At 36.4% G+C, this 26557-nt stretch overlaps 1 protein-coding gene across 3 annotated transcripts in view; it reads left to right on the top strand.

Moving 5' to 3' along the window:
* Positions 1-26557, top strand: part of LOC105200127 (colorectal mutant cancer protein) — a 101034-nt gene that overhangs the window by 46794 nt on the left and 27683 nt on the right. The window contains exon 1 of one of the 3 annotated variants that reach the window (XM_011167531.3): positions 25739-26024. The exons of the other annotated variants lie outside the window; for them this stretch is intronic. Coding sequence (XP_011165833.1) covers positions 25782-26024 — 243 coding nt within the window. The 5' untranslated portion in view covers positions 25739-25781. Of the gene's footprint in view, positions 1-25738; positions 26025-26557 lie in introns of those variants that run through there. 3 annotated transcript variants of the gene reach the window in all.

The raw sequence follows: 26557 nt of genomic DNA, 5'->3' as shown, positions 1-26557 counted from the left end.
TCGCTGGGAAACCCTCGCCACGGAAGAAAAACCACCGCTTTTCATCGTCGTCCTCTCGGGTTTCCGCCCTTTTTCATCTTCCTCCCGCGGGGGCAGCCGCGCCGCCGCGTTAATCGAGAAATTAGCGGAGTTAATTAAGACGCCGCACCCACAGAGGTCGTCCCGCCCATAATTACACTAATACAATCACCCTCGGTCCTGCAGTCTTTCCCTTTCTTCCACCTTTACTTTCCCCCGCATTTTTTGTCTTTTCTCTCGTCTCACTCCCGAGAGTAGAGATGGATGTTGTTGAATCGAAAAATCGATTCTTTTGCATCCAATTCTCGATTTTTTAGATTGATCTTGCAGTTTCGATTAATTCAATAAACCGAGAGAGAGAGAGAGATTCTTAAGATCAAAGATTGATTCTATATAAGTATAAAATTAATATAATACTAGACGCATTGATTGATTTTTCGTGTAAGATAGACCAATGCAAATTGGACCAATTTTTGTCATCGATAAAAAATATTAAAAAATTTTGTTAATAAGTTTTAAATTTTTATATAAACTTTTAACTCTCCACACGTTTGATTTGGGCTTTATATAATAAAATAATACATAAACATGGTATTTTTTATTGCACAATGAAAAAACCAAGAAAAGGAAATTATCCGATTCGCCCTATCATTAGTGTCGAAGCGGATCACCAATTTGAAAGAAATAAAAAATAAATATAAAAAACAAAAATAAATGAATAAACTCTTTAAAAAAAGCCTATTAAACCTTTACGTTACAAATTCGCAAAATTGGAATAGTGATTTTATATGAGAGAGAAAATTTCTTTGCGCTTGTATCATCGACTGACACTGAATCATACGCAATGCAGAATTGTTGTTTATTGTTTCCGCTGCGGCAAGAGCACACGGAAGTAACTAGCATGATAAAACGGATCGTATGAGATAAGAAAATAATGATAAATGCATGTCTCTAAACTTATAACGATCCGATTCGCCTTAGTCTACACTATGTGCATTGTGCAGTCATACAAATTTGTCAGGATAGGCTCTAAGCTTCGGTTTAACGCTACATTTACGCTTGCACGTTGATCAACAATAAAATATTATATTTATTATGAGTTCAGATTTTATTTTTATAGATTGTATATTTATAGGATTTTTAGATTTAAATTTATTTTAAATTACTCTAAATTCTCTAAATGCGCCACATTGACATCTTTCTTTAGATTATCTCTTTGTAGTCGCACGGGATTAATTTGATACCAAAAATGTTTTAGATTCTATATCTCTAAATTTAATTTTTTATCAAAAAATAAGGAATTAAAAATTTAATGAGTTGCGATTTTTTGAGTAAAACTTGTTTGCTTTCGCAATTTTTTTAAATAAATTACAATTAAAACCGTTGCATTTTTATGTTTAAAGCATGTTCAGTAATTTTTTACTTTAAAGAACAAAAACAGAGTATGCAACAACCGGTTAAATGCACTGGGGTCATTGTAACCCCGATGTGAATTACGGAACTTTCAAGAAGTGTTACTACGAAAGGTTAAGTTACGTTCACATGCCTGTCTTAAGAGGCCTACTATTTTATTTATAATTTTAAGGTGAGAAAATCGCAATAATCCATACATAATAAAATATATTATACAATCAGTTTGAGTGTTAAAATCAAGTAATAAATTTAGTAAAATTATAAGAACACATGTAACATTAATAATGCAAATGCATATAATGCTGATGTACTCAGTAATAAACAATGTATTCGAAGACTATGAGACACAAGTAAAAGGATTTATGAAGTTGTAAATAATTGTTACATGTTAATACATGTATATAAATGGGTGCTTTCTAACTACGCAACACAGGCGACACTGTGTAACACAGTGAATTATTTTATCCTTGTTTAATATTGACAAACAACAAGGATAAAATAATTCACTGTGTTTCACAGTGTCGACTTGTGTCGTATCTGGAAAACGCCCAATATTTGCAAAAATGAACAATAGACATTTATTTCGACAAACAATAGCTATTGATGCTTTATGTGTAAACGAAATATACTTTAATTATTAAAAATCGTTCATTTAAATACGTAATATTTTGTAAAATTTAATAAAAAGATCATTTTTTTATCCTTTTATTAAAATTTGATAAAAATAAAACTTTGATAATTGATTTTTTGACAGTTGATTTTTTTAACGAGTCGATTTTTAAATGTCTAATCTGGATCAATCTAAAATCACTTTTTTTTTTTAAATCGCCCATCTCACTCTTCTCGAGAGACGGTATCGTGACGTTCGATCTCTGCGCGTTCATTTCCACGTTATATGCTTCCCTCCCTCCGCGCACGTCATCTTCGCGATTTTTGTTGTCTATCGCCGAGAAAACTGATGACTTACTACAGCCGCGGAGATTAATGGATTGTCGCGAGAGCGCGCGAGCGATTCCTACGGCATTACGGTCGTAAGAGCGGAACGTATGCGCGCCCGTGCACGATGTGCCGCAACGGAACGTTTTTCCGCGCGATGTGCATCCTAACGAGTTAGACACGGGAGAAGCCGATGGGAGGCGGAGCCGTTTGCGGTGATCCTAATAATTTCGCTTAAGTGTCGCTATTCGGTTAACCGCTACAGCAATCATCCACGCGGCTCGCAGCCACATGATGCGCGGTGCCGTTAATAGTCACGTATCTCCTCTCCCCTGTGATTATGTCAACTGCGGGCTCTTCTTGTCGCCCCACCTTAAAGGGCATCCGTTCTCAGGACCTAATGGATTCGTTTTATCTTAACTATTCTATCCCGGCCTCGATCGTCGGAGCCGGGCAAACAAAGCCCGCGCGCGCGCGGTTTTCGCTGCCTCTCGGAGCAACGCGCGATCAATGTTCGTTTGTAAGTACGGCGCAACGAAAGTTATTTATTTATTTATTTATATTTTGCTTATTTGTAATGAAAAAAAAAAAAAAAAAAACAAATGGGAAGAAAAATGTTAAAAATCGTGGAATAATTAAAAGGGTGCTCTGTTTTATTGGATACGGAAAAGTGTTTTTTTTTTTTTTTTTTTTTTTTTTTTTTTTTTTTTTTTTTTTAAATAGAAGAATATTGAAATAATTAGAATGCCACTTTTATAGAAAACCATTTATTGATCTGAAACAAAAATAAAAGTCTTTCTTCATTTGTGAGTTTGTGCATTGTTTGAACTACGATCAAAGAGATAAAAACTGATAATTGTTAATAATTATTAAAATACAACCCTTCAAAGATTATATTAAATGCAACTTTTATAAAAAGATTTATTGATTATGATATTTTTTTATTATCACAGACGATCTCCCAGTGAATGATTTACAGACAGCGTTATGAAAGGACTGCAAATTCCCTTTGCGAAAGTTGCAAAGAGCCATTAATTAACTTGAAATATAAAAACATGAAGTTTTCTTAATTTATATAAGTTTGTGCGTTAAATGAACTGTTATACAATCAATACGGAAAACTGAAAATTGACGAAGTGGCGGTCTTTTATAAGTTAAAAGAGTTAAATAAAAAGTTGAAAGAGTTAAAAGTTAAAGTTAAATAAAATTAATATAAACTTTGAAAGACTGCGTTTCTCAGTTTTTAATATTAGTTGTAGTTACGAATTCGTAAATTAGGAAAATTTTTTGTTTTAGATCAATCTGCTCTTAATTGCTTTCACAGAGAAAAAGTGTTTTTTTTTTACAATCATCAATTTAATAACATTATCTACACACTCATGGGTAATAAAATGTGACAATAAAGAATCGTATTCTGCAAAAATCAAAAAATATTTCTAAAAAAAATTGCACTTTTACACACACACACACATACACTGCTTTAATATATTTTTTTAAAAAAGAATTCTTGAAAATAAACTTTTTTTGATTTCAGCAAAGTAAAATATTATCTTGATTGACGAATGGATAACGACAGGTACCTACGTTTGGTACGCGTATAAAATGCAGCTGATTGCATGGAAAATTAAATGCATCAATTTGCCAAAAATCACGACTGTTTTGTTTATCATAAAACGTTGGTCAATTTCTGATCCAACAAACTAAGAAAAATAATTTCACGCTAAGATAAGTGTCCAGTTAAATAAAAACTGAAAGTAAAATAACAGATTTAAAAATCACAATTCTTAGAGCTTTGAAAATGTCCTTTCTAGATCTCATCTCGTTTTTACTTACTCTTTTTTTAAGAATTTTTTTTTAATTTGTTCTTGTAGTTCTTTATCTTTTCTAGAATTTCTTTCTAATTTTAAAAGATAATAAAACAACTAATGAGAAAATGCTCTATGCAATATTTGGTGCACAAATAATTTTTCTTATTAAACTACAAATACCAATTTTATTGAATTTGGCATGTTTCAATTTTTTCTAATTTACTCTATCTTTTCTAAGAATTTTTTCAATTTATTTGCCGCAGAAAGAACTTTTTAAAGGGATTAAAATAGATTCTAGTTGAAACCTACAAAGATTCAGATTAGAAGTATAATGTTTTTTAAACTCGATTCTAATTGGAAAATGTGAGCAAATCCTATTAGTTTTTCACAACGTTTTCCTATATTATTTTTTTTTTTTTTAGAAGAAATCCTTTTTTCTATTATTAATATAATGTTATATTAATATAAATTACATTATATTATTATTATATTAGGATTATAATCAGAGAACTTACAGAATTAATGCTTGCTTAATCGTTAAGATAATATAAATATATTTCATTGATCACTGATGACAGAGGCACTAACAGACCTAACTTTAACAACTCGGAACATTATGATGTCATGTCATTAATTTGGTCGATCATTGACTATTGCCATAACCAACACGGCATTTTTTTCTTATTCTTATAAAGCAGTTTCACTCAATAAAATATTTTAAAAATACTGATATTAGTTATAGCAATAATTTTATAGTATCAGTAATAAATCTCACTAAAAGAAAGTCATACAGATCAATATACGTAATTTTTTTATCCTATTGAATTTAATGTTTGATATAAAAATGAAATTCCCTATTTGAATCATTATTTCCGCTTTGATTTTTAATTGAAAACTTATATGGAATAAAAAAAGAACTTTTTGTAATCGATATCGCAGTGCAATTTATGCGTTTGAAACAAATTTAAGTAATTCAAATCGTAATCTAATCTGTATTCGGGAAGATTATGGGAAATTTCTGTGCGTATCTTTTCATCTTTTCTAATTTTTTCTAATTCTTGGAACTTAGAAAAAGATGAAGAGTAAATTAAACCGAGATCAAAGTTAATCTCTATTGCTAGAAGTGGACGTTGATGCGTTAACGGACAGGTCAGCGGGCTTTATTATCTTCATTCTTCACGAAGCTTGCGGCGACTACTGCATTACCGTGCCACCCGCAATGGGCACGGTGTATCATGCATCGCGGACGCGGGGATAGATAACTGCAGGCCGCCGGAGCTTTTCAGTGCAACGAGCCGGATCGGCAACGCTCGGTGGCGGTCGGTCGCCCTCGGCCGGCGCCTCCTCAAACACCTTCGGGGTGTAAGAGCGCCGAACACGGTGGTTCGGTAGTCCGTCCGGTTTAGTCTGTCATCGAGCGTCTTGGCGTTCACTCGTTGCCGCGTCGCGCCACGCCGCGCCGATCCGCGATCTTTCGCCGATTTCGCCGCTGCGCGGGCAGTGATCGTCGCCGATCGTGCGTCGTAAAATCATCGAATCGTCAACTCGATCGCTCCGATCGCAGGGAGTACAGGAGCACACCTCGTGTGAGACCACCGGTCCTTTAACAAAAACCCTCGATCCGCGAGATCGGCATCTCGATTTCCTAGCGCGATTCTTGCCCGCGGGACGTCGATCCAAGCACGCGCGATTTGTATACTGGAGATCGGTGAACGATCTCTCGATTCCCTCCCCCTTCTTGCTCCCCCTTTATCTCTTTGAGATCCGATGAAACAGCGTAATGCCCTGTGTCAGACTGCAGATTGGGATTGAGATTGGATTGGAATTCAACCGATCGGAAGGAAAAAAATGTCAATCTCAAGAGTTTAGTGAAGTTTGCTTTAATCGATCAAATTCCAATCCAATTTTAATCTCAATCTCTATATTGATGCAGGCCAGCGCAGTGTTTTGGGAACGAGCCTTTAACTCGCACGCGACAGTCATGAAACTCTTAAGACTCTTGAAAACACGAAACTACCGAAAAATCGAAAGACCGATTTAGTTTCGAACCCCAGTTCTTTTCGCGTGGGCAGGCATTAGGGTGAGAATTCTGGGCCACGAGAACCGCGTAGCGCAGTTATGTTACGAGCAGCTGACCTCGTAAGAACAATCGATGCGAAGGCAATTACGGCGCTAACGCGAATCGGTACCGCGACGCGACGTAGCTATCATATTCTCCCCTCCCGTTCTACAGATATGTACGGAAACTCGTACTGTCTTCCGCGCCGGTTCTTTTTCTCCGTAATCTACTCCAGGGCTGAACTCTCTTTCCGTCAATTCGCTCTTGTCATCGTACCTTCATAAAGCTACCGTAGCTTTTATGAACCATAAGGAAAGGTTGCTTATCGCACCGCCTCACTTAAAGAAACGATCGCTAAACTTGAACAGTTTCTATGGGATTATTTGACAACTACATAGTTCTACCGCGATCAGAGTTGCCAGGGATTTGAGGGATCTTCCCTCAAATTTGGGTTTTATTAATTGTTGTTATCGCAGAGATTTTTTTTTTATAGGATAAAAATACTTTATATTTTCCTCTCTTGAAGATTCTCCTAAACTTGTTACCCATCCAAAAAGATTCTTGTGGTGGTAAGAAAGCCTATTTGGAGGAAAATCTCTCAATCTGGCAAATCTGACCGTGATGCTTTATTACACTCGAGACGTTATGCACACTAGGAATTCTGTTATTTATGTTCGTAGAAAAATCGTGATATAGTAGCTATTTTTTGACACATTTCGTAGCTGAATTGCAGAAAAGGTAAGATAAATGGCCTAGATTTCCATAATTTGTAACGATCACATTACTGCTGGAATATTAATAGAGTTATAGTTCTCTTTTGCTCATGTTTGTAGATTGGATAAACAATGTTTTGCGATATGACCTGGTTTCCTAAATCGTACCACGTTGGCTGGATCGCATTTTGGCTATTATTTAAATGTTTTTTTTTACAGCAAACGAGTCGTACAACAGAAAATCAGAAAAGACTATGAAAATGTGACGCACTGAGAAAAAAAAAATGCAATTGCCATAATTTAATTGTAATTCACAATCGATGCCAACTATATACTAAATTTATAATTGTTTTAGTCATGTAAATTATAATTGTTATTATTACGACGTAAATAATAAGTTACATTTATAATAATTATGATTGCATTTACTGTGTAAAAATGTTTATTTTACTCTGTGTTGATACTTTTACTACATTAATATGTGAAATGATCATAATTTATATAGTAAAATTTTTTCATAATTGGTAGAACTGTAAATACTAGACACTGCAGACCCTTCGCACGCACTGTTAGCTTTTTATTTTTTCCTTATTGAAAGTAAATTACATTAAGAACCCTATTAATGTACATTTTCTGCAAATTGGCATTTGCTAACTCCGCAAAGACAGTCGCTCACGAAACTAGACGCAATAAGTGAACCAATTAACATCGCGGAAAAGCAACAATAATTAACAATGTAAAAGCAAAGAAAGGCATGTAAGGGCAATCTCGTATTTCTGAAAGTTTGAATAAAATCAAAATCTACTCAAATTTCAAATATTCGTGTTGACTTTACGTTTTTTTTTTTTATTTTTTTTAATAGAAAGGATTGATCAAACAATTATACAGTTTTACGCTATTATATTAATTAAACAATTATACGATTATTATAATTAAATTAATTTGACCATTAAATAAATTAACCAATTACATCCTCGCTGAAAGGAAGCTTCAAACTAGAGGCTTCAACACGCCAAATTTAAAATGGGAATAACTATAAAACTGGAACTCACAACCATAATTATTTTACCACGCAGTTATATAATAATTACAAACATCAAACACTTTTCTCTCTGTGCTGAATCAAAGAGTATAAAAATTAAAATCAGCTCGATTGAAGTAGAAAAGAATATAGCGTTCGTGTAAAAAAAATATTTTTGCGACATAATTGGAATGAAGTTTCACGGAATGGAACGAGCTAGTGTACATTCCTTGAACGGTAGAGAACCACTGCAATTTTGACAATCGCACGTCTAATGCGAATTAGGAAACAGGTCTTCTAAATTGCACCACTCGCAGGCTTATCAAAATTCCTTGTTTAAAAAAAAAATTACATGAAGAAATTACACCAGAAACGCAAAATGTTGCTCTTTATTATGACGTAAGAAAAAAACTTTAAAAAGCATTCTTCGTAATTTCCGAGTTGTAGGCCTTCGTGTAAAAAGTGGCGCGGTTTCGGCAACCTGACCCTTATAGCTTTCTTATTACGGACCTCCCGTAATACAAACCGCCCGCGTGTCTCTCGCGATGTATCCCGGAATAGAACCTGGTCGCGCGTACCTGCCGTGTAACGTTTTTAAAGGGCAGGGAACAGGTTGCGGAAGCGCGCCACGCGGGGAGGGGGGGCTTTTACGACGACCGTAATGCCGCGACGTAATCGTAAGCCCTTCGACGCGACGTCCCGCGTTCGGAAGGACGAGGATTTACGAGCGGCCGGACGGCCGAGGCGGGTGGTGCCTCCTCTCGCGCCGTGGACTCGAACAGTCACGTGCAGTCGAGTTTGCCGCGTTTAATTAGGTGATAGGAAATCACGATTAATGGCATCAGCGGCTAATGAAACTCTTCGTTACTCGGCATTGACGGGCGGCGATTTGCGTTAAGTAATTACGTGCGCCGCGCTGAAGAGAAATACACGTTGTATCCCACTCACTGTCGAGCCCCGCGCTACCGTGAGCTTCGGACAATCGATGAAAAAAATGAAGCTAAAGCTTTTCGACGATTATATCAAGCGCGGTGTCGTCGGCAGGGATGCTATCTGGGCAGGTAGCGTAACATAACAATCGCGCGCGTGTACCACCGTATTCGCCGTGCATCGTGCTACTTTAAAGGCGTAAAGTCATGCCGTAAAGTTCATGTCACATAACAGGGAGAATTTTTTCTTGAATTTATCTTCGAAATTATGGTAGACGTCGGACAACATTTCAAAGAATTTTATATAATATATAATATATTTTATATAATATAGAATTTTATATAAGTTTGGTAAACAAATTTATTGCAATTTTGGTAAAATTTAATCAAGCTATTTTATATATTTTTTATTGTGACATTAATCCTACCTAACACGTTTTTTTTTTTTCGCTGCTTTCATAGTTCAACCAAGTCATTGGTGCCTGATAGGATTTTCGAAAGAGTTTTGGAACTCTAAAAATCTGAAAAAATTTTCAAATATGCAATTTCACAATTGTTTGATCCGAAATATTTTTCACTCTTTTGCACGTGTCCAAATTTGAGGCAGAATAATTTAAAATTCAAAATTTAGCTGGGCCTTTAAATCTTCGGTTAGATTACGGAAAGAGAGTTAACGTTACTTTTGTGACTATTACAATTTACAATCATTTGTAAATTATTGTAAACGGACGTGACTGAATGGATGTAAGTTCGGCTCATTTTGCATTTTTCAACAAATTTATAGAACAAGCAACGTGTGGGAAGACACAGAAAGAAATATAAAAAGAAGCTATAAACTTGTAAATTCGTACATTATTCTTTGATATTTGAATATTTATTACAAATTTTTTAAACATTAAGAAAGATATTTTTGATAATTACTTGTAAATCTGTATGAACGTGTCAAATTCATAGAACAACGTGTTAAAAAATGTCACAACTGCGCATTAAGAAAAGTTTAAAGAAACATTTGACAATTGTTGAATTTTTAAGTATATGCGAACTCTCTTACTATTTTTATACTCTTTTTTTTTGCGAATTTTGTTTAGGAAAAAGCATGAAAAAGCTATAAACTTGTACTTGAAAAAGCTATAATCGGTACATTATTCTTTGAATATTCATTACAAAATTTTTTCAAACATCAGGAAAGATATTTTTGGCAATTATTTGCAAATCTGTACGAACGTGTCAAAAGAATTGGCTGCCATGATTCAAGATACATAAATTATCTGTAATAAAATTAAAAGAAATTCTTAATTTAATAATAAACATAATTTTTGTCCGACTTGCCACCAAGTTAAAAAATTGATTTTTGCAAAAATGACAGTTTTGAAAAAGAATTCGATTTTTTGCTTTTTTTCGAGACCGGAAAATCGAAAAGTTGAAACTCATATTTAATTGGGCAAAAGAAAAATATGTTGTAAAAATCTCCTGAAAATGTTGAATCATTGCATTGAAACTAGATGAATTATCGCAGCACAATAGTGCTTTTAAAAATATTATATTAAAAAATATTATATTAAAAAACACATTAAAAATTTTGCAAAAATTTACATGTTAATAGAAAGTTCTGCAAATCTCTCTCTCTCTCTCTCTCTCTCTCTCTCTCTCTCACATTGTCAGTTTGAATTGAAAAATTGCCGAACTAACCAACTCTTTAAAATTCAAAAGCAAGAATGCTTTCTTAATAAATAAATATTAATAAATCAGAGAAAATCACATATTTTTGAAAAAAAAACTCATTATCCCACGACTACCATAACTTGGAGGGTAAATTTTACAAGAAATGCTCTCGAATTGCAAACGCAAATTGAATTCGGATTGCGAATCGCGTTGACTACCTAATCCAGATTTTGGCGCTAACTCAATCCGATTGACTGGTTAACGATTTGCAGCTCGTCATCCGAATGCAATTCACGTCCGCCACGCGTAGCATGACAGGGGCTTTAACGATGCTCGTATCATATCTCTCGCGCGCGTAAACTTTGGCATGACGTTAACACGATCGCGTTCCGTTCGAGCGTTGTACTTTTTTACGACGCGTGAGCGACGCGGTAGAAAGGCTGCGCCGCTGTCCCTCCGCGGCTTAATTGAGACCAATTCGTAGCGATAAAAGAAAAAAAAACAAGCGATCACCGCGGTTCACCTCGAAAATCAGCCAGTCGCGACGCTAATGCATCACTCACGCGCGCGCCTGTCACACCAGCGCCCGCTTTTCCGCCCGGCGCGCATTTTTCCTTTCGCGCAGGAGCTTCGGGCTTGGCGCGCCGCCAAAGAGCCGGGAGAGCCGGACTCGCGAGTGCCCGGAGGGGGAGGAACAATGCGATTCATTTAACTTCCATTAAATCCGCGCGGCTACACGCCGCCGGTCGGGCGCCGCGCCGGCCAGCCCGTGCACTCTCCGTCCGACTTGAATAGGAAGAGAGAGAGAGAGGCCGCGCGTCGCGAAACTCCCCCGAAACGCTTCCTTCCTTCCGTCCGTTCGTTCGTTCGTTCGTCCGTCCTTCCTCTCCGTACCCGTCATTATTCCGGCATCGATCAGCACTCCCGGGACGCCACCATCCGTCTCTCGAAACGCGCGCCGACCGCGTTCAGGCCGCGTATTGCCACGTCCGTCGCGCGCGACCGAGAGACTTGCGTCGTTCTTCTCTAATAGCCGACATCTGGCGATCGGGAATCCACTGCATCGTGAGGAAACTAAGCTAGGCGTATCTATTAATATCAAGGATGTGTCAAAGCGTTATTAAAAATTTAAAAATCTTATCGATTGTTCTATCATTGATTGAGTAACCGTGTAAAATTTGAACGCAATTCTTTTATTGGCTTAAAAATCTTTTTTTTTTGCTTTGTGCTATGTTGATTCTTGATTTAAAGTCGCATTTTGCAATATTCATTTGCAAAAAGTAGCGTTAAGAATTAAATCAAATTTTTGATACGTATACTAATAAATACTTGTACAAACATGTATTTGAATCTATTTGTCTAAAAAGTTATTTACTGAAAACTTCATATAGATATTAGGAAAAAATAAATTTCAGAAATCGGCAGTTTTTAAAATTCGATAATCTTTGGTATTGTATATTCGAAACATCCTTAAGGATATAAGTCACATCTCAAAGTATTACTAAAAATTTTATAGATTATTGTATCATTACGTTTGATTATTTGTATCAAATTTGAGCACAATTCTTTTATTGGTTTAACAATTATTTAATTTTTTTTTTTATTCTTGATTCCATGTAAAATCGCGTTTTGCAATGTTTATTTACAAATTTGTGGAAGTAGCATTACGAATTAAATCAAATGTTTTATACGTAAACTAGTAAAACTAATAAATATTTGTGCAAAAATTTATTTGAATCTATTTATTTAAAAGTTATTTACCTAAAACGTTAACAAAGCTTAGTTATTTACGCGTCTTGAGCCATTACAAGCTAAATTATTCATTGTTTTGCTTCTTGGTTTTTTTCAAACAATGCTAGGGAAAAAATTGAAATATTTATTTAAAGAATGTATCTATAAAAAAATTTAATATTTATATTTATATTGTCATATTTATTTTAAAAATTTATATTTACATTTAATATTTACATTTTACTTGAACAAAAAGGATAATATTTTACATTTCGATATATTTTGCTTAAAGCTTTCTTTATTATTTTCTATTGTATCCTTTTGACAAATGGAACATCGCAAATAAACAATAGAAAATGGTGAAACTAATTATCCGTGATATATCGAAATGTAAAATAATATTTTGTTCCAAGTAAATATAAATATTAAATATTGTTTGCTTTTTTTTATATGAATTGCACAAAATATTTGTTTTCTAAATAACATTTTTTATAGATGTATCTTTTGAGTAAATATTTTTTTTTACTATTTTCTATTTCAGTCATTTACCCCAGCATTGGGTTCAAAGCTAAAATTCGGCTGGTTGCAGCCAAAATTTTGTGTCATTGTTAAACTTAAAAAAGAATAAAACTGCAGTTTTAAAAATTTGATAACATTTAGCAAGTGTTAATCAAACAGCTTTAACCTTCACCTGACACACTGGGTGTCGTACACCCGAGTTATTAACAAAAATGCTTGGCATTCATAAATCGTTCTCTCCTTCTCTTCTGAATATTTTGAATATATTCAACTTCGCAATTTTCGCACCTATTTAATCTTCTTCTTGAACCTTCTGTGGTATCAATTAAAGAAAAAATTGTTTCAATTCTATTCATTACGTACCGAGATATACGCAATTGAAAATGATCGGGTGACGTACATCCATGTGTGGTAAAGTATCGAATCTGATATAGTGTGTCAGTTGAGGGTTAAATATTGTTAAATATTGTTGCACCGTACATTATTGCGCATTATCGCACGACATACGTCCGGCGGCGATAATCGCGCGTCTCGCCGTGACAACTTTCTTGGAAGCGAAAGGTACCTTACGATATCGCGGTCGCGGTCGCGATAAAACGTAATTCGACGTATATATACGTACGCGCACTCGCATCGGGTGCATATAGATCGTTAGATAGGCGGCTCTTGTTTTTACCGCACGTTGCCGGGCAATGTGTACGCGGTGACACATTTACGCCCGCGATGAGCGCCCCGCGTCGCGATAGATCCGCCTCTTACGCGGGTATATACATGGCCCGATCCTAGCGGTTACGCATCGCCGATCCCCGGGTATCCAATCAGCCCGATGTAATAAATTACGACTCGTCGTAAACTCGCGTTGTCGCCACGCCGATGATGACGCTTCGCAAAGCCGGGAATTTCATCGGCGGAAACCAACCGGCGGGAATCGTCGTAACTGATTAACGACTTCGATTTCGAGGAGAGTTTTATATTATGTAAATATACGAAAGTACATATGTATTACACGGAGAGATATTTTCTTACGCGAAGAGAAACGTGAGAAAAAAGTTATACTAATAGGAACAAGGAAAGAAAATTATTTATAAGTCGATGTTCATTAGACAACTTTGTTAAAGTAGTAAAATATAATATTTTTTTATTGGACTAGCAAAATGATATTAATTAATAGTAACACAATTTTTATTTGATTACTCAGTTTATTTAATAAATTCAACGAATTAATATCGGGGAGGTAACCAACGATTCGATTAGTCATGTATCAACAAATAGTTTTAAAGTCAGTGACAAAATTTTGGTTATTTATACAAAACGCTCTCTCAGTATATGATTTACCCTCAAAGTCACAGTAATCGTGGAACAATACACTAAAACAGAGAAGAATTGGGTGACAATAATTAAGCTTTTGGTGAATTAATTTCAATTAAATGTTTAATTAATATAACTAAATATGTAGTAATTGTATTAATAGCAATCAAATATAACAAACAGTAATCAATTAATTATCAAACGGTTATTAAATATTACTACATATTTGGTTATATTAGTTAAATATTTAATTGATACTATTTCACCGAAGCGTAGTAAGCTATTATTACCAAATTCTCTTTTTTTTTTTTAGTGCATAGACTTCGAAGTATCTTACCATATTTCTAGGAAAATTTAGTATAATTTAATCAAATTTATTCTAATTTTATTAAATTATATACTGAGAGAAAAATTTCCTAAATTTTAACAGACGTTTATCGAATAGTACTAATAAAATATTTAGTTACGGTACATAAATATTTACTTTATTAAAAAACATGATAATTGATGATTTTTGTACTAAATAAATATTTACGTTTAGTAAATGTTTCATTGATTAGTATTGGAATACATATTTATTAAATTATAGTAATTTTTCCCTCGGTGTACTTTACTAAAATCTTAGTAAATTAGCAAAACTTTATTTAGCAAGATTTAGTGAAATTACAATAAAACTGTAGTACAAAGTTTAATAAAAATTTTGCTATAAATATGAAATTCTGTTCGTGCACAAGATGTCCATCTGAGAGAGTTTCTCGGCGCGCATTTTGCTCGCATTTCCGACCCTTTGATCAACGATGCAATCGAGTCTGTCCTTATTCGAAACTCCTCTCGTTGCAGTGCCGCAAATTGCCCTTTTGCCGGGACATGTGCGTGACGCGTTCCGCGAATCCGTAATGCCTTGCACCTTGTACCTTGACCCTGCGACACTCACGTGTACGTGATTGCGTTCCTGCCGCCATTAAATTGATCGAGGGCACGTGCCGTTAATAATCGGCCGCAAATGCGACTCGTGCTGCACAGCTATCACGAAATGGAATTTTTGGACCGGCGATGCCTTCCTTAGCGATCCTTTTCTCGAGAAAGTAAAACCGAATGTTGCCAGACGGCCGATTTCAGGCGATCGGTAACGAGTTTAACAAACTAGTTTCCGTGCGAGAGGCATCTCTTCCGCGTTCTCCAAGAAGAAACGAGGAGAGAGAGAGAGAGAGAGAACTCTCTCCTTGTACTCGTCTTCTTCTTGTTCACTTTGAAAAAAGAAGCTGCAAAAGTGCCCTACGGGAGAGACGGAAATTGAGAGATCCAATGAGACGGTTAGGTAGAGAAAGAGGAGGAGGAGGAGGGTGAGGGGAGACCTTCTTCTTCTCCTTAATTCTTTGATGGGCTTTTTGCAGTTAGCGCTCCGTTCGGAAAAGGGACTCGCGGAGCGCACGTCGAGCGCCGCGCAATTAAAGAAAGACACTCGTTGAGCCCTCCCCGCTCAAGAAAGGGCTACTTAAGCGTTACGATAAGCGCGCGGCCGTGTAAGCACGCGGCGGTGTACGCTCGTATATTTAAATTCAAATCAATTATCGTCCCGTGGAGAAGCGATACAGTTTTATCCGATCTGGCGCTGAAAGGGAAAAAAGGGAGGGAAGGGGTGAGTCGCGTCGCTCTTGTTGAAATCGCGAGCGATACTTAACCCTCTGCGCACACGCATTTCTGTTCTTTGACGAACCAAGAGCTGTAATTGAAACATTTATATATTACTTTTAAAAGATGCCATAAAGTGTATATAATATATTAGAGTCATTGGAGATTATTTCAAAGATGGATTTTTTTTTATCTTACACAGAGCTTATTTATATAGAAAAAAAAACAGTATCAAATTAAAATTTATTTATTCTGTTTAACAATTATCGAATTATATATAAGCAAGAAATCATATTTTTAATTATTACATTATTATCTTTTCAACTCTGATTGCGAGCTAATTCTATTTAAAACCAATTTTTTAGCTATTTTTATTATTGTTCCTAATAGTGTAAGACGGTACCTGATTTTTTCTTCATAAATTTTCTTTTAACGATTTTGGAGAAATTAAAATGTTGTTGTGTTATTGTTACTGTTGTTGTTGCTGTTGTGTAATATCGATTAGTTCGGCGTTTGGATGGATTTAAAGATTATTGCCTCAGAGCAACGACGGACAATTGCATTCAGAGAAAAAGATCGTATCAGCAACTATAAATTTGTAAACAAATAACACCTCAACTACAAAGATGTAATAAAACAATAATAACTTATATGAACTAAGAAGTAATATAATGTTAATTATAGTTTTCAGTAATTATGCTGTTTCACCACAATTGCACTAATATTGTTGCCGTGATGATACAAATTAAAATTTTAGTTGCAATAACTACAATGTAATTTGATGAACTGTGTACATTAATTCTACATACAAAACTTGTATAATTATCACTTTTATAATTGCCGCTGCGAGATATGATTCTTTTCTCTGAGAGTGTAAAATTTATAATTGTTTTCTTAACTTCTTTTGGCATTTGTACACATGTCCCACATATTATTCGTAATTTAAATAATAAATAACTTTTAGAAAGTCTTAAAATCACATTAAATTTTAATATTAAAACTGCTGTAAATGAAAAGTTATATTAATTAAATACGGTATTTTGATTTGAAAAATGTTTTTAATCGCAGAAATTGTTACTATCGAGCATTTTTAAAAATAAAGTTCCATGTAACTTTAAACTCATATTTAAATACAATACAAGATTCTTGTACGATTGCTCACAAAACTTGCTGAATCGGAAAATGTGCGTGCACACACGTACATAAAATCTTAGCAGTTTATTTTCATAATGCAATAAAATACCCTAGTAGAAATTTCATGCATTTTTTTTAATTGTCACTAGACAGTTTTATTACTTCTGTCTAGTAACTGGAAAGTAAAAGACTACCGGGAATCAAGTTTCAATCAAGACTTAACGTCTTTGGTTACAGTCACTGCGCATAAAAGAAAATGCGTAAAATTTGAATTCGTTTACTGAACAGAAATAGGACGATAAATGGACTGTTCAGTTGTTTAACGAGCAAACCGGGAAACCCGTCTATTAATACTAGACTGTAACTGAGCGGGTATTTACGCACATTGTTATCGGGAAAACTGCTTCAACTACTGAATAAAACTCTATCATCAAGTTCTCGCCCATTTCCTACGCAACGTTGTTACAACCGACGAGAATACAGTAATACTAGATAATAACTGGATGAATTTCTATAGGAAAACCATGCATACATTTCTACCGGGGTATCGCTGTAACATTATCATGTCTACATTTTAACAAAGTTTCCGAAGCATAACATTGCAATATTACAAGGTTCTATCGTACGGGAGGTAAAGGGGATACCTGCACTCGCATGCAAAAGTAATGAAAATTAACTCGGAATTGTCGCGACTTAATCGTGTGTGCGGAGAAGGTGCCGGAAGGCAACGTGTGTGTACGCGCCGAGGATTAAATTCAGCGCGCGGACAGCTCGCGCGTTAATTATGCACTATTCGCCGCGTTCATTCGGATTCACGCAGGAATAATTGTCGCGGGCCGGCCGCTCTCGCGGCGCATCGCGCCTTAATTGCGCGCGCGTTTTGCGACGGTATATTAATAAACGCGCGCCGGCCGCCGAATGACGCCGCGCGTTACGGTGCTTAATTGCAGCGCCGCTGCAGTCCGTCGGGTCGACGTCCCGCGACGATTCGCACGCGCGGATTCACTCGCGTGTGCATTCCCCGTCGTACGTGGCGCACGCGACGCGACGCGACGCATGCACGCACGTACTTAAACGCGCGCATAATACGCCGTGCACTAATTATTCACGTAATGAGCGGCCCGGCGCCCCTCTCCCTACGACCCGCGTGCGTGAATCGCGCGGCGATTACGCGCGTCTCGTCTCCACCTTCCCCCGTTGATTTCCGAGACGGAAATCGTTTTCATCCTCGTCGCGCTCTTTCCGTTCTTCCGCAAAGTCTCGAATCTGCAGACTCATTAGTCAATGAACAGATAGAGCGATTTAATTATATTTTCAAGTGGAAAATGTATTTTGATCAAATGTGGAAATTAGATGTGAAATATATCAATTAATCTGCAGTTTATTATTAAAATCTTATTATTTAAAATTTTTTTTTTTTTTTTTTTTTGTTTCTTAAATAGTCGTTTATCGATAATTGTTCAGCGATGCTGCGATGTTGAGATAATAACGACTTATCCCGTAAAAATATCTTCCTTCGTCGTCGTCGGTACTCGATACAGTTAATTTGCTCATTTGAACTTCAATGTTTTTCTTAAGAGGAGTATTCCACTTTGTTGGATCCCAGAAAAGCTTCTTTTTTTTTTTTAAAGAAATACTGAAACAATTAAAACGCATTTTTTTCCATAAATATTTATTAATTTCTATAGATTATAATAATATTATCACGGACTATTCACAATCAGTAAATGAAGTATGGATGTCATTAAATTTGGTGATTGTGGGAAGAAACAGCCTCCTCTCGTGTTTGAGAGAACAAACATGAAGGTAAAACGAGGAAATAAAAAATTTTCTTAATTTATACGAATTCGTGCTTTGTCTAATTTATCATACAATTAATATTAAATTTTAAAGTAAGATTAATGTAACTTTGAGAGGTTGCAGTCATTTTTTAATTTTTAATATTGATTGATACTTAAAAATAATGCACGAACTTGTTATAAATTTTTTTTGTCGCTCAATAAGTGACTTTTAAATCACTTCCACAAACAGGGTATTTTTTTTCTACAAGTTTTTTTTTTCCTCAGTTTAATTTATCTATACATTATCCATCGGATAATCTACGATTAATAAAAAAGTTTAATGAAAAAGTCATAATTTTATAAAATATCAATAAATATTTTTAAACAGATTTTGTCGCGCGTTTTGATCACTTTAATACTTTTCTTTTTTAATAGTTTTTGAAAACAATTATTTCGGATCCAGCAGAGTAAAATACGTCCTTAATTTCGAGATTCGATAATTACAAACGTACACTCCATTCACCAATCTAATTTTTTAATTAAATCTGCAGTCGGTTCTGCTGTAACTCTATCAGGTCCACCGTAGGTCTGTTAAAACCGTATTCTATGCGGATTCGCGTCCGCGATACCGTTGATCGTTCGTAATTAGCGTTCGTTCAGCCGGTCGTCGTCGCCGATTCGCGTTCTCCTAAATTCGCGCGGGTTGTTCCCGACGCTCCGCCTCGAGTAATTAACTCGTTTAACTAACGGGGCTGCACGACTGATAAGAGAGCGGCGACTCTCGCGACTCGTTTACGCGCCATGGAATTCCGGAATTTCAACGTCGCGCAGCGACGACGACGATTTTTATTTCCGCGTTGAGTTACGATAAGAACGTGTCTGCCGAGGACACGTATCATCCGCACTCGCTCGCCGCCTCTCTCTTCTCTCTTATCCCCGTCAGAATCTCGATATTCCCGCGAGAAAGTTTCCTCTCGTCGTTGCGTCTTCCTGCCGTTACGCGGTTTATTTACGCGTATTGTTATATACATATACAGAAAAAAATTAAGTGTGAAGTAAATAATTATTGTCTCATATATAAGCAAGAATGTAAAATTCTTTTTAAAGCGTTGGATCATTCTAAATTTCAATCAAGTATTATATTTTTATTTTAATATTATAATAGTTGCCCAAAAAATACAATCTAATTTTCTTGATAAGAATAGTATTAAAATTTTAATTTTTTTATTTGAAAATATATTATTTCGTATCTGATATTTTTTTCCTTCGTCTCTCATAAAAATAATTATTAAATAAGGAATATAATGTATTTTTCTTGATGAAACTGTACAATTTCTTGCGTGTAAGTTGCTTGTTTAAAATTTTCAAATTCTTTAAAATAATCTTTGCATTCTTGTTTATATTTAAGTTATGTCTTAATGACATGTTAAGTTTACTGATTTGATAATTTATTTTAATTAACTTTATTATTATTTTGTATATAAGCAAAAATATGAAATCTTTAAACAGTTTAATAATTTTAAATTTCTGAGCAAAATATATTTTTACTTCAATATTATGAAAGTTACCTAAAGCGTACAATATAATTCTTTGATAGCAATAGATTAAAAAATTTTAATTTTTGATTTGAAGATATATTATTCTCTATCCATTTTTTTTTTTTGACTGTCATAAAAATAATAATTAAATAAAGATGAATATATTTTTCTCAGTGAAATCATAGAAAATTTCTTCATGTAAATTATTTATTTAAGGTTTTTAAATTCTTGTATATGACACATTGATTGCCGATTTGTATTTTACATAAAATCACGTTTTATATAGTCAAGAATATAAAATCCTCTTTAAAAAGTTCGATAATTTAAAATTTCAGCAAAATATATTTTTATTTCAATGTAGAAGTACTGTAGAGCACAATGTGATTGTTTTGATAAAAACAATTAAAAAATTCTGATTCTTGATTTTAAGATATTGTTATGTTTCATTCTATATTTTTTTCTTTCGATTCATGAAAATTATTATTGAATAAAGATAAACATATTTTTCTTGATAAAATTATACATATTATCCTCATGTGAATAAGTTGTGTCTGTTTAAGATTATTAAATTCTTTAAAAAAAGGTCTTATATTGCTTACATATGACATGATTGTTGATTCCAGTATCAAAGATACCAATTTTTTTCCCATACGCGCGTTCGCAAACCATCGACGTATCATTTTCTTCTTTCTCAATCGCTAAAATTGATTTTCAGTCTATTTATTGCTTAGAGAGTTCATCGTCCGACTTAATAAGACACCGTGCCAAAACATGCGCAACGCGAATAACCGAATTAATGATCGAGAAGCTCGCTCGTAACCGTTTTTCGGGTTGTTGCACACCTTGCGGTTTCCGTCGCGCGTGACGTGGGCCTGAATAGTTAAATAATAATTAAACAGTATCTAGACCAAGGAGATCCTGGCCGCTACTTAAGGCCGGCGCAAACTCAATTACGTATAACGCTTCGCGAATCCTCGTGGGCGTCGCGAGGACAAACAACCGCCGTGGGCAGCGGATGATTTATTAAATTCCTGTTTTCTCTCTTCGACATTTTTTTTTTTTTTTTTTTTTAACGGAACCATACGTTCGACGCCCACACCTTCCCGAGTCCCGTGTAATTTCATTTGTTTTTTCAGCCCACGTATTTTTGGAATTCAACAGGTCCCTCTTTTTCCCTAGGCGCGCACCGAGCTCGCGTATCGCCGAGAGGAGAGAGAAAAAAAATCTAATAAATTGATCTTCCGCGCGAAAAAATTGTTAACGCGTCGGCGGCTGTCGATCTCGATCCCCGTTTTACCTCGCTAAGCTAGAGAAACTCGCCCGAGTTTAATGGGCTCGAGCGTGTAGAAGGAGTTAATCGAACCCGCGACGGTCGTCCCGAGACGGGCGGCGCGGCGCGGCGTTTCTTGCAGCCGGGATTAAGGGTGGAGTTTCCGTATCTACTTTAGACGAAGAGAGCTCCAGCCGTCGTTAAGCCCGAGCGCGCTCGTTATTCAGCCAGTTTTATCGAGAGCGCCTCTCATATAGGCGAGGAGGTGCGCCGCGGTGGTAATCGCGATCCATCCACCGCCCCGCTCGGCGCGGGCGGGTATATGTACGGGAATTTACGCCGCGTATGCGCGCGGATATATACGTTTTCGCGTTTGCGAGATTTACGTCGCGCCGCGACCGTCGATCGCCCCCGCCCGGCCCCCTGCGAGGAAGTTTCGCGGGAAATGCAACGCGACGTAACGACGAAATTGGGTTACCGCGCGCAAGAAGGGGTTGTTTTCGGACAAGTTTCCGCGCTCGTCCTGGTCGTCGCTCCCCCGCTCTCCCTGTTCCCCACCCTCCCCCCCCAACGGGACCGCCTTTGTGCGGGCACGAGGGTAGGAATGTTTTCTCGTTGGCCCAGTATCGCGGGGAAGAATGCAACGTAAAACCGGTCACGTCGCTCGGTTGCGATGGTCCTGCGAAAAGGGGCGGAAAAAAATTGGCATCGATCGCCGGCGCGCCCGCCCGCTGCACGGAAATGCATTCGCTACGAGCGATAGATAAATCACATTTCAGCTTTTATGGCGCACGAGTCGCGCACGCGATGCGCGCCGAGCGTTTTAAATGCGCTGAATATTTTAGGCATTAGGGTGCATCCCCGATCAGTTTACGCGGCAAATTTTAATCCCGCCACCCCACCCTCTCCCCTGCGCCCGAAAATAATCCGATCTGCTGAAACATTATTTTACGGTTTCGCGGACTCGCTAATGAATAATTAACGAGCGCCGTCACATCGAGCCGCGGGCTTGTTAGGTTCAAAATAAAAAAAAAGAAAATTTGCAACGACAGCAAGTAAGAGCGTTGGGCTTTTAAATTCTTGGAATTTGTGGAACGTTATTTCTTAATTGCTGTAATTGTACCATTAATGAATTGGGTAAAAAATTATTGCATAAAAGTCTTAAAAAAAAATTTTAATACGCTCGAATTTGTTAAGAAGGTTGTTTAGTTTTAATAAAATGGAGAAAAGTTACGTGACTGTTTATTCATATATGTACACTTTTTAACAAAGGAGCTATAATGATTTAAATATAGTAGTAAGTGCCATTAGTGACGTCACATTTAAAAAGCATTATGTAATTCATGAACATTTCATACTTTTGCATGAAAATAAAACTATTTTTTTATGTTAATTTTATGTTATATTTCAAAAAAATTTTTTTAAACTCATATTTTTTTATGTATCTAGTTGTTTAAAATTCTTATAGTTTGTTGCGATGAAACTACACGGTTGGAAAAATTGTGTTAAATTTAACATAAATCACATGTTCCAAACAAAATTTGTTTATTCAAAATTTTATGTTAATTTAACATAATCTGGGTGTGTTAAATGATAACATTAACACTGTGTTAATATTTCAACAAAAAAGGAATATAATCTTAATCGTAATTTGAAGTTAGTTATCAGACAATTATCATAATTTTTATAATGAAATTAACAGAAGAATAGTAAAAAGAATAGTAGCACAGTTGTCCCCATCAATACTTTTTTTTTGTAAATTTTAACAGATACAAAATCATTTCACAATTCTACATTTCATATCTGTCAAGTTTAGTTAATATAACAGACATTTGTAAATTTACACATGAATATGTTCATTACTTAACATAAAAACTTTAATCAGCAGATTTTTTTTCACAAAAGTACACAACTTTTCCAACAGTTTACTTAAAATTATTATTCTTCTTTAATTAAACAATTATTTTCATACAATTATCAAATGCTTTATTAAATGTAACTAAGCTTTGACTCTCACCAAATATTTCTCTCAATGTATGCCTGCCTCTTATATCTAGACAAAAATTGTATTTAATTAAATTGATGAAATCGCGTTTTTTTTTTATTTGATTTTTTTAAGTTTAAGTGAAAATACCTTTGAGGAAGATGATCATTTATTTGATTTTTAAAAATGACGTTAATTAACCTTTTTTAAAGTAAATAAACTATTTGTTTAATTTAATCAAATAATTTTTTAATTCAAAGAAAGTCGACTGACAAAAATGTAAGAAATGATTTAGTCGTTCTGGTTTTATAAATATATTTTTTTTATTTAGAAAAAAAGATTTGCTTAGCACAATCTAATTATTTCATTAATTCTAATAAAAGGAACAATCGACAAATTTCTTTGTCGATTCAAACAAATACTTGTATTTTTTGATTCGAAGAAATTTTTCTCTGCGCACAGAGAAAACGATTTCTCTAAACTTGATAAATTTTATTGTATCCAAACAAATTTGTTATTTGGAATGGTCCAAACAAATCAATGTTTGAATCAATAAGTACGATTATTCGAATTTGAAACAATATATATCGTCGTCTTAAATAAATTGTTTGTTTGAAACGAAAGATACATTTTTAATATACTTTGCCATTTTCATATAAATAAATTATTTGTTCTATTGTTCGTACACTTATTGTTTTCAGTTAATATATTATTTGAAAGATATTACTTCAAATAGTAATGTTATTTTTGTCAAATAATAGAGATTTGTTTTTTTTTTCTTTTTTTTTATGAAACAACAAAATTTTTATTTAATCAAATAATGTTTTGTACAAGCATATATTATTCCAATGAAACAAATTTCAGTCAAATAAATAGAAATACTGAATCTAAACGAACGTTTTTCTTTGTGTATGTAGATGCCAAACCGTTCTCTTTCTTTCTTTCTTTCTTTCTTTCTTTCTTTTTTTTTTAAAGGTCAATAGAGACGTTTATTTACGTGAGTAATGTTAATATTATATTTCAAAAAAGGCGGAGAAATGCGACACAAACGTCCCAAGGCGTGTATCGAGTGAGATTAATAATGTCCAATTCACGCGAATTGGCTATTGATTGCTGCGCAACCGTGATTTCGGTCAAACGGTATTTCGAAAACAAGTATATCGATTCGAACGCATGAAGCGCCGGCTCATTGTTGCCAGACCATGCGCAAAAGCCGCGCACGTTGTAGTGGATTAGGAGCGGAGCGAGTACGAAAAATATATGTGCTGGCTGGTCCAAAATAGAAGTCGATCAATACCATGTGCGAAATCGCCTAGCATCGATGTAACTGCCACGATACCGTGCGATGCATCGCGTGTCTCTCTGTCGGATCCCCATCCGCGAATCGCGATACATATCCGCATTCTCTCTCTGTCTCTCTCATCTCTCTTTCTTCCTCGACGCGCCGTTGTGCATCGCGCGCGTCGCTTTTATTCATAAAATCCCTCCCTCTCTTTCCCCGTCCGAAAATATTTTATTCATTCGCGAATGTGGGATGGACACGTGCGGCACGGTACGTACGGCGCGTGTATCGCATTACGCTTGGATCGGACGTCCGCACTCGCTGCCGCATTAACTCGCGAAGCGACGCGTGCATCCAATCGACACGGCGCGGCGGCGACGGAGCGCTCTCGAGGGGGGCTCCGTTACTCGTCGGGCCTTCTCTCGCGGCTCTTCATCCTCGGATAAACAAAGAATTCGTTAAACGTTCACATCGATCGTTTTCTTTCCTGGTGCATCCAGCCGGCTGGCCGGCCTGATTCCCGCTGCACGGACGAACGGACTGATTCCCGCTGCAATTTCGATCGCGCGCACTCGTCGGGCGTTACCGCAACATCCGCTCCGCTGTAGCCGCGCGATCTCGGATGGGCGGATCGGGCGGAGAGCAATAAGACCGAAAGTAAATTAAACGAAACTCGCGAAGAAGAGGAGGAAGAGAAGAAGAACGGCCAGCGCCGGCAGCGGCGGCGGCGGCGGCGGCGGCGGTGGCGACCGGTCGTCGATCGTGCGAGCGACGATCCACGACGGTGTCCCGATCGCGATCGATCTGAGATTACGTCGCGCGGAACGGCGGAAGATGCCTTCCTGAGAAGCGTTCTGGATCGCCAGCAGCTCTCGCAGCAGCTCTCGGAATTCAACGTGGCGGGTTTCGCGGTAGCCGTAAACAATGGCTCGGCGGAGCCGCGCTACTACGTGGATCACCTGCACCGGCAGCACTTGCAGCTGCAGCAGCAGCAACCCCAGCCCCAGCGCCAGCATCAGCAATCGCTGCGCTACCCGGTGCAGATGCTTTCCGGTCACGTGCCAACCTTGGCCGCGAAGGAGGCCGTCCTCGAGCCGCCGCTGCGTCGCGGCGACCTCGTCTACGTTCACTGCGCGACCACGGAGGACGAGGAAGTCGCCGAGGACGAGGACGAAGAGTCCAGGGGGCTCACCAGGTCTAGGTCGTGGCTCTGCTGCCCCAGTGATCGCCGACCCGATAAGACCGTGCCCATACAGGTCGAGGCCAATAAGGACGTGCAAAATGCAGTAAGTTTTCCCCGGACCAGCCTTACGGCGATGTATGTAGGTGAAGGCGAGGGCGCGGGGCTGAGGGGAATCGGAGAAACTCGTATCTAGAAATAAATCTGTCCGTTTGCTTTAACTTAGCTAAAACTCAAGGTTTCCATTAGGAAACTAGTATTCGCCCGAAGGAGGAGCCCGATAACTCCAACTTTCGGAGGAGACGGAATATTTTATTTAAAAATTTCGCGATCTTATTTTCTGAAAGTTTCTAAGGACAAGGCTGTTTTCTTCATTTTTCAGAAAAGTAAAATCGAGGACAAGTGTTTTTGCATTTTTCATGAAGAATACAAAAAAAAAACTACTCAACAATGAGATACTGTTGTTCTTAATTTTCTGAAAAGAAGAAAATTGTAGGGAATACTTGAGATTTTGAAAAATTTTTTTAATTTTTAAATTTTTAATTTTTAAATTTTTCCAAAAAATATAAAGAAGAAATATCTATGTTAATAACAAGGTACAATATTCTTAATCCTCCAGTAACAAATAAAATTGAGGAA

Source organism: Solenopsis invicta, chromosome 4 (assembly GCF_016802725.1).
Source record: "Solenopsis invicta isolate M01_SB chromosome 4, UNIL_Sinv_3.0, whole genome shotgun sequence".
In the NCBI taxonomy this organism is placed as follows: domain Eukaryota; kingdom Metazoa; phylum Arthropoda; class Insecta; order Hymenoptera; family Formicidae; genus Solenopsis; species Solenopsis invicta.
This window is presented reverse-complemented; position numbering and strand designations above follow the sequence as displayed.